This window comes from Melanostigma gelatinosum (assembly GCF_949748355.1).
Source record: "Melanostigma gelatinosum genome assembly, chromosome: 13".
NCBI lineage: Eukaryota > Metazoa > Chordata > Actinopteri > Perciformes > Zoarcidae > Melanostigma > Melanostigma gelatinosum.
Window position 1 is genome coordinate 23107640 of NC_136646.1, and position 12225 is coordinate 23119864.

A 12225-nucleotide genomic window follows, 5' to 3' on the forward strand; every position below is an offset into this window, starting at 1 on the left:
ATATTTGAACTTACTACAAGGAAAAAACACCATTTGATTATTTTGGAGTATTAGCCACATTGCAGGGACGTCAGTACGGAACAAAACGTCTGAATGAATGTGTCTTACTGAGCCCGCTTCTTAAGACCGTTGTTCAGACACCAAATACATCCACATCTGAGACAAAGCTGCAGAAACACATCACATCCTGTTCTCATCTGTCTCCTTTTCAAAATAAAAAAATAAAACCCCACTCCTCCACCTCAGCCAGCCTGCAGAGAGGAGGCTCGTCTCCCTCACGGCTTTCCCCGCTTTGAAAAGAAACATACAAACAGAGGAAAAACAACAGAGGAAAAACAAGCAACTTGAAATTCTAATTTGTGTGCAAAAAACATTTTAGATCTCTATAAAAATATGTGCATATGGATAGAGCTATCTTTAATCTCACCAAATACAGTATTTTCCTTTATTTACACTGCACAGATACACAAACAAACACAAACTACAGCTCTGCCCTGCTTCCCCTCTCTGTCGTTGCAGGCGTAAGAACAAGATGGCCGACTTCCGTGACAACAGATTTGACATTACTCGCACACAGGAAAATGCAGACACGCTCACTCACACACAAACGCACACACACACACACACACACTGCTCTGATCAATGTGATCGAGGAGCAGAGGAGGGGCAAGCAGAACTTCTGTAGAAAACCTGAAGTTGCATATCCCACGATTCCCCCCACGCTCGCATCTCACAAACCACTTCTTGTAAAAGTCAGAGGTTGTCAGCCAGACGCTGCTTCCTGATTGGCTCGCGTGGGTGGGGACAGTGTGTCAAAAACAAAAACAAAAAAACTTTGGCTACGGAGTTAGGTGGCTTGAGTCCTGGTGTGTTGTCAGTGTTCGTCCCAAACACACCGTGTACAGTGGGCACTGTTTGACTGGTACAGCCTCAGTGGATCTGCTGTCCTTCAAGCTGGGTTTAGGAAGACGGATCCACCGTCTGTTACTCTAGGGCGGGACTGTACCAGCGTCTCTGTGAAAAGAACAAGTCATGTCTTTTCAGCGCTCAAAAACAATAACAAATCCTTCTCCCAGTAAACTTCTTTCTCTCATTTCCTCCCCAGCACCAATCTCTGCTGAGGTCATCCCCCCAACTTCAGAGATTTAGGACCAATTAATTCACTTCCTGCAGGCTAATGCCCGATGTTCACTGGGCGGTCCTCCGATTCTTTGCACTGAATCCTGCGCCGCTTCCCAGTCTGTTGTCGAAGGGAGAAGAGCAGGTGGCTGTGTCGGTGTCTGATAGGCCAGCTGACAGGCCGCTCATGAACCTGGACTGTGGCTGGTCGAAGGTGAACTGGGGGAGGGGGATGTACTCCCCCGCGAGCGAGGAATGCCTCGCAGCGGGGGAGAGGGAGTGCGTCTGCGAGAAAGGCCTCGGGACGAGAGGTGCATGCGGCTGGATGAAGACGTGCGGGCTGATCGGGACGTGCGGGAGCGTGGGCGTGGACGCACGCGGTGGCGTGTGCGTCTGCGTGCGTGTCGGAGTGGATGCCGGCGAGGGCGTCAGCGTGTGCGACGGCGAGCGTGCCTGCAGCGCCGCGTGCACGGGCGTGAGCGGCGCGTGCAGCGGGGAGTGCGTCTGTGACTCTGCAGGGCTCAGGTCGTAGGACGGCGTCCTGCGTCTCAGCAGTGTGCTGCAGTCAGCCAGGTTCGGGGGTGAGGCTATTTGGGGGTGTTCCCTCTCACTGGGCGGGTGGATGGAAATACAAGGAGGACTCATCTTCTTCTTCCTGTGGCTGCCCCCGACCGACTGCACCCTCACAGGAAATGCCTGACCACCTTTTTCCGACCGGTGGGCCTCGCGCGTAAAGTCTCGCTCGTCACCGGCGATGACGGCCTGCGGGAGGCAAACCTCGATCGAGTGGCGCCGCTGGTCGTCAGGGTAACCGGCGGACGGGGATGACGGTTCGTCCGGGACGGCGTGGTGGTCAACGCTCAAACCCTTCCTGAAGTCACGGTCCGTCAGTCCCGCCCCAAGCAGACTGAGGAAGGCGCTCCTCGAGGAGGAAGGCGGCAGCGGGGGAGGAGGAGGGGAGGAGGTGGAGTGGGGGGTGGTGTAGGGGGAGAGGGAGTGGCTGCGTCCGGCCTTCCCTCTGCCTTCCTGCCCCCCTCCCTCCTCGTCCCTCCACCTGTGGCGGGCGGAGCTGGTGATGTGGTACACCTCCTCGTCCGCCGGGTCGCAGAGGGAGACAGCAGAGGGCGGCCGAGGTCTCCGAAGACGGGGGGAGGGAGGTGGAGGGAGGAGAAGCGAGGGGGAAGATGGCGGAGGAGGGAGGGAAGAGGGGGAGGACAGCAGCGGATGCAGAGAGGAGGGGGAGGGAGGAGGGAAGGCAGAAGGGGAGGAGGGTGGGATAGGGAGGGCTGAGGGGGAGGAGGGGGGAGGAGGAGGAGGCAGGGGAGATGGGGAGCAAGGATGAGGGGAGAGTGGAGGCAGATGGACAGAGTTGGGCCTCCCCTGTCGCTCGCAACCCTGGGACTCCACAGAATCCAATTTAACTGCCACCTGCAACATAAAAATACAAACTTCCCATCAATCAGTCGAAATGGACATTATCACTGTAACGCGCGTTTCAACGTGTTTAACGTGTGCAGAAAGCTGAAACGGGGTCTCTCACCTGTCTGCGCAGGGCCCGTGGCGAGGGGCTGGGCGTGGGCGGGGAGATGCGGGGCAGGGTGAGGGAGGGGGGCTGTCGGGGGTGAACGGGGGAGACGTCCGGAACCTGCAGCAGCGCGCGACTCTCACATGGCTGTGAGTGGACCGACGTCACTGAGCCTGAGGCTGTGAAATGTGTTTGAATGATGCAATCACCAGTACACACTCTCAATGCAAACACGTGCATATTATGGAAAACAGATACTAACCGTTTCTTATTACAATTAACAATGATTATATTTGATGACACTTTATTTTGACAGAATATTTGGATTTGAGCAACAACAAACGCAAATCAAGTTTTTTTGTTTTTATTCATTTACAATTGCTTCAAATCTGCTGACAAAATAAAGTGCATCATCAGCACATTATCCAAAGAGAAATGTTGATTGTTAAGATAAAATGAAGTAATAATCTGCACTAGATCCTGGTTAGTATTCAGACATCATACAGCACTCGATCAGGTCCAGGTAGACAACTCTTACTGCCAGTGTGATTGCAGAAATATCTCAAATTCAATCTTTGACACAGCTGCTGTGAGATTGTGTAAGCAGGGTCTGAGGCTTTGTGACTCTGCAGCTTCTCAGTGGCTGTTCAACACACACACAAAACTGCATGCTGACTTCACGTCACATATCTTAAATCCTCAACAGACGACATGAGACGAGTCACCTGAATGCTGGTGCTGGGGACTGAGCTCTACCTCCTCCAAAGGGTAGGGGGCGCTGGCGGGCCGCACGGGCCGGAACATGTAGCTGTCGTTAGGCAGAGAGTGCATCCTGGATACGGACATCTTCCTCGACGACAGCAGGTCGCCGTACTGCACCTCTTCCTCCTGCGGGGGGAGACAGAGACCACAGAGTCCAGCTGGGTCTTTGTGCCGTGATGCAACACATGGTGTTCTACAGCGGGTGAACTCAATGAAAAGACATGCAGCTGACGCTGCTGTCCTCCATTGCACCCTTCATTTCACTTCCAGTGTCGTCTGACAGTTGGTGAGGCTTCCTGAGTGAGTCGGCTGTGTCCTTCCTACCTGTCCAGGTGACTGTGGACACGGCCCCACGTAGGCTCCTCCCACCGAACTGTTGTTCGAAGTTGTGCTTAATTTGCGTTCCCTCTCCATCGCCATCTCCAAGGCGATCTCTGCATCCATCTCTGCATCCTCTTTCGCCTCCTGCAAAAGTAGACGCACGTTCACTGACTGCCCACATTAAATGCAGTCAATGTTGTGTCTCTCCATACCGCAAGCCATTTAGATACAGTCTATGTTCACACGCGTGTCTACGCCGTTGCAGTTACTGTACCTTGTTGCTCTCCTCGAGATGTTTCATCAAAACCGCCACGACCACATTGACCAGCACAAACTGGGCCATGAGCACAAAAGTGACAAAGTAGATTGGAGAGACCAAAGGCAGGTAGGGGAGACAGTGGCGCTCTGAAGGATGACACTCCCTTAACGTGTCCTTCAATGGCACAAGAGAAAGATTCACACACACACACACACACACACACGAGCAGTTATGACAGGCGGATGTGCGCTATTGTCCGATACACCAGAGGCTACATCACAAAGCTTTGAAATCTTAACTGTTGGTTAGATATGGAGCCTCATTTACAACTGTAGAAAATTAGAAATGTGTAAGAATGGAACTGTGAGTGGGATTGATGTCGGGCAGCAGGGCGAGCGCTGAAATGAACAGCTGCTGTTACATTCCGTACCCACATATCGACACACTGTAACACCTCGCTCTATGCAGTGCAGGTTGGCCCGCGTACAACTGGCCTGACAATAACCGAACAGCTCCGCTCACAGACACAACCTGCAGCCTGCTGGATGAAAGTGAGCGCTGACCAACCAGTGCTATGAGGCGCTTGCACATACGACTTACATATGAATGAAGAAAGTCCATCCTGCATGACACGCCAGCGGTTTACACTTGAGGGTGATTCCAGGTAAACATCACATCAAGGACGTGGCATGAAGGCAGCATTACTTTACATCTATTAGAGTGTCTTCTCCTAGAATGAAAGGCTGCTCATGTTTCCATGTGAGGGTCCTGGGACAGAGGATGCCGTATGCTATAGAGACTGAAAAAGCCCCCCCCCCCCCCCCAGGCCTTCCTTCTAAACAGCTCCCCCACAAATATCCTAATGAAGGTAAACAGTGAATAAGGCTGTTGGTGCTCACAGCTGTCCCGCTAGCAGCTTGTGGAGGACGAGTAATGAGTAACGAAGGCAGCTAGCCCGTCCAATCACCACATTACACGACTGGACGGGCTCATCTCAGTCCGGAGACGTTCACATCTTCCGGGCTTTAGTCGTCTCTCCTTGACAGAGCATTTGATTCGTGTCAGGATTTAATGAGAGTTTTAAAGAAAATATCAAAAATGTTTTTGCAGACGATTACTGACTGCCTTTGCGGATGACTTCATGATGATTACAGCAGTAGAACGTTTTTTTAACAAAGTGAAACTCAAGATGTGAGAGTGTTGACATCGCTTGGCTCTAAGCCGCTTTATTATTCCATAATTGGGTTTGGAGGTCATTCCTCCGTGCGGTTATGGGATAATCTAGTCATCATATGTGTGTGTGTGTGTGTGTGTGTGTGAGAGTGAGTGTTCATACTTTCATAATCCCATTCCAGTTGTCTCCTGTGGACACTCGAAACAGTGTGAGGAAGGCCATCCCAAAGTTCTCAAAGGTAGCGTGACGACTCAGACCCTCACATGGGTTGTGTTCAGTGCACTCTGATCAACACACAAACATGGACAGACAGTAAATACGCCGCACGACAGACGTGTCGATGATGATGCGATTGTCAGGATGTCCCGATGCTTCAGGCAGCGCTGACGGCTGAACGCACAAACAGCTGCTCAGCAGCGTGTCCCCGTGGACAGCGGAGAAGATAACAAAGTCTCCATCAGCCTCTGGGTCAATTTGACAGACAGCTCTCAGGGGCCGGGTCGTAGAATCAAAACACCGGAGGATGTCTTCCTTTGTTTGGAGCCCCCGGGTCACATAAGCAGGTACGAGACAGTCCTCAGAGTATTCTGTGCATCTTATTCTACGGATCAACCGCCAGGAGAACAGTGAGAGGTGTGCGGCTCACAGGAGAAGAAAACAACGGCGTCAAACTCTATTCATGCAAAACTGAAATAAACAAACAAACAAAGAGACAAAAGAATCATTTTATAAATCATAAAAAAGGCCAGATGGATTCTAAAATAACCGAGATGACAGAAAATGAAACCAGTATGAACGCGTGTTTGAATGTAAAGGTAAAGGTAAGCCAGAGATGATATGAGTGTAAAGTAACAGATCCCTGATCCTGACCAAGCTGTGCTGGAGCGTTCTCCACCAAACTGCAGTACAAGCCTGGACCAGAATATAATTCACTCCGGCAGCTGTTTAAGCCCTGAAACAGGATTTAAAACGAGGCACAGAACGGGAAACGAAGGTGTTCGGCACATCCAAAAGCTGTTGTCAGAAACCACAGCAAATTACTTTCCAAAACGGGGAAACAGACGTCCTTTAGCATTCCTATTGCATCGAGCGGAAGCATAATAACGTGTCACAGAGAGCGACCTCTTCATCACACACTTGTTCTCGTTTCCTCCTCCCAGATGCCTCTTTGCTGATCCTCTTCCCTCGCACATTGTTGCGCTCTCTGAGAGAACGAGTTGGATGGAGCTGGCCTATTGAGGAGGCAGCGTGTCAATCAATGTGATCACGCAAATGTGATCGTTTCTTGTCAGACAGCGGGTCTCTGGCGTGAGAGCGGAGGAGAAGAAGAGAGACGGGGGAGACAGACGGGGGAGACAGAGAGCGAGGATTCAACGCAGACAGTTCAGGCGGAGAAAATTAGCTGGAAGTCGTGACTGAGTCAGTAATGACTGGATCTAAAAAACCTTTTCTGCTGAAGCCTGAAGAACCGTGGTGTGTGTGTGTGTGTGTGTGTGTGTGTGTGTGTGTGTGTGTGTGTGTGTGTTTTGCCAGTAGTGTGACTGACCCAGTTTGCCAAAGAGCTCCACTCCCAGTGCAGCGTAGATGAAGAAGAGCAGCATGAAGAGGAGGCCGAGATTTCCCACCTGGAAACCAAACGCATGTTAAATGTCCCTCTGCACACCAAAGCCCGGTGTGAATACTGCTCGTGTAACGCTGCGTGGAGCAGGATTAAGAGTATTCAATTCTAACCATGCTGCATGAATGGGAATAATATATTGACAAAAATGTCCTGCACCCAAATGGACTTTTTGCTGTTCGAGACATTACGGCAAATACCGGCGCGACACACATTCGCTTTTGTCCTCCTCGTCTGTAAGCACTCACGCAAAATAATGCAGGAGAAAACAGCGACGGGTTGATGTTGTGCCAGCAGAACGAATGACTTCCATCCGACTTGTGATTTCACTGTAATCGCTGTTTTCACAGTTTCCAGATGAGCAGAGCGAGCAAAGTCACAGCCATCAAACAGAAAGCAAACGTTCCACAGCGGCACGCCGACTTCGCTCCAATTCAAAGTTGCTATTGCTCGTTGCTTCACACCGAGGGGTTGTTTGAGGCAATTACTCGCTTGCTGCATTCAAAGCCTCGACGTGTTTGTGCTTCACATCAGTGAGGTAGAAAACAAAAACTGGTTTTCATGAAAACCTGCATTTACATGAGACCTGAATGTGTATTTTTCACACAGAATGACTGGATAAACTGCCTGCAACATACAGAACAACCTGGTGGTGAACCCGGCGTGCTATAAACAAACAGCAATCATGAACCAGTTGTTGGGCAAACCCTGTGAACTACATGCACTTCCTGTGATTACATCTGCATCTACCTTCACTGAGCTGTGCTCTTGTTACACCTGCACCCTTGACATTTAGAACAACAGCAGAACAATGGAGTCTGTCACTGCATGTGCATCACAATCTTTGGCACAGCTGCTGTTTGCCTCTAAGAAGTGTGCCGGGCAGCAGGAGAAAGAGAGACCTCAGATACTGCCGCCACATGCAGGGACATCCTTTACAATGGGAGCGTGTTGACGGAGAAAGCACACCGAGCACATCGGGACGGCGCAGCGATTCAGGTCCAGTGCATGAACACATGAAGAGAACATCTCTGTGAATCATTCATTTACTAACTGGCTTCTTTGAACCCTCCATGTGCTCATCTGCACCATCCACCTCTGACAGAGTTCAGCCCATAAGACACAATAATGGTGCTTCACTTCCTGTGGGTTTTATTTTGTTTAAACTCAATAACCCATGTGACGTGTTTGGCATCAATTAGAATGCATATTTCATAAAAAGAGCAAATGGACTGCTCAGTTCAGTTGGCGCGGAAGGAACAGAATAAACATGTTCTCATGTGGACAGATGTGACTTCAGTTAATTATTCATCAAAAAGCTTAAATGTTTCAGAGGGCTCTCTATTCCCAACAAAACTTTCATATTTGGCCTATATTAAAAAAAAACACGAAAGCAGCCTTTTGTGTTGGAGACCCCACAGAGTCGCGTTTACCTGCGGCAGCGCCTGCATGACGGTATCCAGCAGAGATCGCATCCCTGTGGCCATCTTCAGAAGCTTCAGCACTGCAGAGAGACACAGGAGCATCTTAGTCTGACACAAAAACCACTTCCTTATGTCCTGTAAGTGTGTGTACGAGACACACAGATATAGAATGATTTGTGTGTGTTTCTACCTCGTGCTATTCGGAGTACTCTCATGATTCTGATGATGGTAGGATTTATGGGCAGTGCCGAGCTCATTTTCAGCTCCTCCAGTGTGATGCCCATGATGGACAGCGCCACTATAGCTATATCCAGCTGATTCCACCTGAACACACAGAGACAAACAGTCATTTCCTGGTGGAGTTCAGTGTTACTGAGTACTACCCACAACCCCTTCAACGCTGTGTAGCGGCAACAAGAGGCCACTAAAGCACAAAGTGAGGAGGCTGTAGATGCACTCGTGGAGCAGGAGTTACTATTTCACACCACATGTGTTGCAATTAGGAAACAATGAGAACTATAAATGACAATGAGGACTAGATGTTACAGCACGGCCCACTGTGTTACCTGTCTTTGAAGAACCGTTGAATGCCAAAAGCCAAAAGTTTGAGCAGGGCCTCGACGATGAAGATGCAGGTAAACACGTAGTTACAGTACTTCAGAACCTCCACTAAATACTGGACACACACACACACACACACACACAGACAATTCGTTGATCTGTCATATACGAGATGCTTTTTCAATTTTGGTGGCGACACTCAATTATTTACAATGTAAAATTAAAACGTGCAGAAAGAAAACGATCAACAGCTTTTACTTTCAGCGGAAATAAAGAAACTGAATGTTTGGATGTTCTGTTGCTGCCTGAGGGCAAATAACAATCAAGTTGGAGGATATTTGTAGAGATAAACTCCAATGAGACTCTAGAAGAGCAGCAGCTTTTGAAGATGAAAGTGACTACGGAGTCATCTGACCAGGAATGTTAAGTTGGCGCTGGGTCGACAGAGTGAGCTTATTTTTGGAATCAGAGTCTCTTGCCAGAATGCTCGCATCGGCCGCTTTGGACAGAAAACCCAAATCACAGCAGATTTATAGCACGTTGTCACTTAGCGAAAGCTAGCTGACACTTCGGTCATCATTAGAGGGACGGCTATGACACCTTCATGTTTATTTTATACCTCCAGGTGACTTGCTAGGAAACGTTACCTGCGGCTGATTGTAGTGCTCGATGCTCATGGTGAAGACGTTGATGCAGATGATGAAGGTGATGAAGAGGTCCAGGTAGTGGCTGGTGCACAGTGTGTGGATGGACCGACGCAGGGGGGAGTAGTCCGCATAGTAAGGCCTCTGCTTGGCCTCTGGAGCACAGAAACACACACAAACCAACATCAAAAGATGGACGGGCAAGAGGGGAACTGTGAGTGATGGAAATGCTACATGTGTCCAGTGGTGTGCACTGGGAAGTGCAGGGGGGCCAAGGATGGGGGACCACCACAATGCTCCCTTCTTCTACTGTTATTCCATCAAGATATGCTTGTTCCTCAATGGCATTCAGCGACGTTTACGTCTCTGTTGTGTCCTGACTGTGGTGGTGTCCCTCTTTCCCATGTCCCCATGCCCCTCACACAGCCTGTGCACAGCACTGCCTGTGTGAAATGATCACGTAAGAGAGGACATGAGAGTCACAGCTCAGCTTTAACGTTCAGGATTCAAATGCATCACATGTTAATAACAACTGCAGTTCACTTCCTGACCTCCTCACCTGTTGCAGGCCATGTTTCATGTTTGCTATCCCCCCCCCCCCCCATGTTTTGTGTCAAAATAACTAATGAGGACAAGTATTTTTTAAATTGCTCAGTATTGAGGCTACAAATAAAACGAGCTGCAAGGCCAATTATGCAACGTCAATGTGACGTTGCGTCCAATAAAAGTGCTCGTTTTTGCTCCTTTCTGCACCTGACGGGTCCGATGGTCTGAACATCAGGCAGCAACAGGTCCCGCTACTTCCACCGTTCACTCTGCCTCAAATTAATTTGGGCAGCCATCGAGTTCAAAGACCTCGAGAGGGAAAATCTTTGAGAGAACACGAAGCAACTCATCATGTCAGACACTCAAAATGATAATCAAGAGCCTGTCGGCAGCAAAACAAGCCCCTCTAGTGGACATCAATGAAGGTCAACTCATAGGTTCACAGCCCGTGAGCGGCTGCTGTCTTCAACGTTCTCACATAATACCGGACCACTTTCAGGAGTCCTTGTCCCCATTAGTTCGTTACACAGAAAAACATTCGGTGGAAAAATACCAAAGCCACCCAGTCTTTGGCACACAGATCCCTGAGCTTCCCTGAACCGGACTAAAAGTAGCAGCAACATATTTCAGAGTGCTCCTTTAATGGGAGCATTATTGCCAGATCCATTGCCTCTGTGATAGTTGCATTCTCGTCAGGGCAGAGAGGCCTCGCTATGTATTCTGACCTCAACGGGCCGTCTCCATTAAAACCCTGACTGTACTTTCTGATACGCGTGGACAAAACTGTGCACTATGTGACGTTCTTTAAGCTAAGCAGCCTTGTTGTTTTCACAGACTGTGTACTCACATGTCCACGTATGACGACCAATGATTGTATATGTGTCGTGCATGTTGATGCCGCCCCCCTCACAAAGTCCACCATGCCCTGTCTCCTGCATGCTTACATGCCTTTGATGTAAAGGGTGATGTCCGTGGTTGAGAGGGGCTGCGCAGGTTACGTTCAACAACACTATTAGCCAGTACTCAGTAAACACTCATGTATTCTTTGTGTTTATCTCATTCAAATCGGCCGCCACCAACAATCCTCCGTATATGACAAACACAAGATCTTCGAACAGCTTCTTTTTCTTTGTTTTTGTACCCAAAGTATCGCAGCAATAGCAGCCAAAACGTCTGCTATGTTTCTGAGTCTGCCAGTCAAAGCGTGTTTACAGGAAATGTCCGTCTGCTGTCCGTGTCGAGAGACGCCGCAGGCGTCGGGGTGGAACATGCGGCCGGAGGAAGGGGAAAGCGTCCATGTGTCCTGAGACACATGGAGGAAAGCAGCAACCTCGATCGGCTCCGCATGCATTAATTCTCCGCGTTATAATCAGCAATAGTATCAAACAGGATTTGGACTTGAATTGAATCGTTTTACAGGTGCAATAGAGACTCGTGAGTACTGCGTCGTTGCAGCAGTGTGATCGTTTCAAGAGCGAGCGAACACATTTTTAGATGAATTAATACAAATGAACAGTTGAGATGTCGGTTAGGTTGGCCCGGTTTCCAAAGTTTTGCATGCAATGTTGGGGGAGGGCTGCATTCATGCACTTACATGCATCAGACTCGAGTAGCCGACGCCTTCTGTCAGTGATCAATCACTGTTTGCGTGAGCTAGCCAGTCTTTCAGACTCTCCCCTATTTGGAGTCTGAATACATTTCCCTGGTTTCTCTCTCTGTCATTCTCTTTTTTATTGATTTGATCAGGCTCTGAAAGCAGGCAGTGCTCAGAAAAATAGACTACCGACCAGCTCCACCATTCTCCTTACTCCTGCGCTTTTTCTCTATCATTTTGAGCCGCTTCTCTTCCCGTAAGCGGGTCTCCTCTTCTTCCTGGTCCTGCCGGCACTTGTGGAAGTTCTCCACCACGACACCGACAAACATATTGAGGACGAAGAAGCTGACGATGAGTAGGAAGGAGATGAAGTAGAGCAGCATCCAGGGGTTGTGGTTCCTCACAGGCTGAGAAGAAGAAGAAGAGGAGAGCAGAGTGAAGAAGATGAAGCTTTACAATAGTGATAGTGGTGTTTCTCTCTTTGCTTCCTGCTTTTGACGGGGACAGAAATACCACAGGGCAGAGCCTCACAGTATGTTGATCACTCTTTTCTGATGACGCACACCTTCCTTTGCCCCGGCAAGTGTCGGCACTATGTTCTGCACTCTGCACCCAACCCCGCCGTGAGCGAAGAGCAGACTTCTTATCATCTGAAGGGCGGCTGAAGACTGAAGACTA

General features: G+C 49.4%; 1 protein-coding gene across 1 annotated transcript in view; it reads right to left on the reverse strand.

Moving 5' to 3' along the window:
- Positions 1-808: 808 nt before the first annotated feature.
- The window catches only part of cacna1ha (calcium channel, voltage-dependent, T type, alpha 1H subunit a), a gene marked incomplete at its 5' end in the record, with an annotated part of 80408 nt that continues 68991 nt past the window's right edge, over positions 809-12225 (reverse strand). The window contains 12 exons of the mRNA XM_079281626.1: positions 809-2547; positions 2660-2817; positions 3370-3532; positions 3731-3871; positions 4002-4160; positions 5323-5444; positions 6707-6785; positions 8212-8282; positions 8393-8526; positions 8769-8878; positions 9411-9562; positions 11741-11954. Of these exons, the coding sequence (XP_079137752.1) occupies positions 1189-2547; positions 2660-2817; positions 3370-3532; positions 3731-3871; positions 4002-4160; positions 5323-5444; positions 6707-6785; positions 8212-8282; positions 8393-8526; positions 8769-8878; positions 9411-9562; positions 11741-11954 (2862 nt within the window). The 3' untranslated portion in view covers positions 809-1188. The remainder of the gene's footprint in view (positions 2548-2659; positions 2818-3369; positions 3533-3730; positions 3872-4001; positions 4161-5322; positions 5445-6706; positions 6786-8211; positions 8283-8392; positions 8527-8768; positions 8879-9410; positions 9563-11740; positions 11955-12225) is intronic.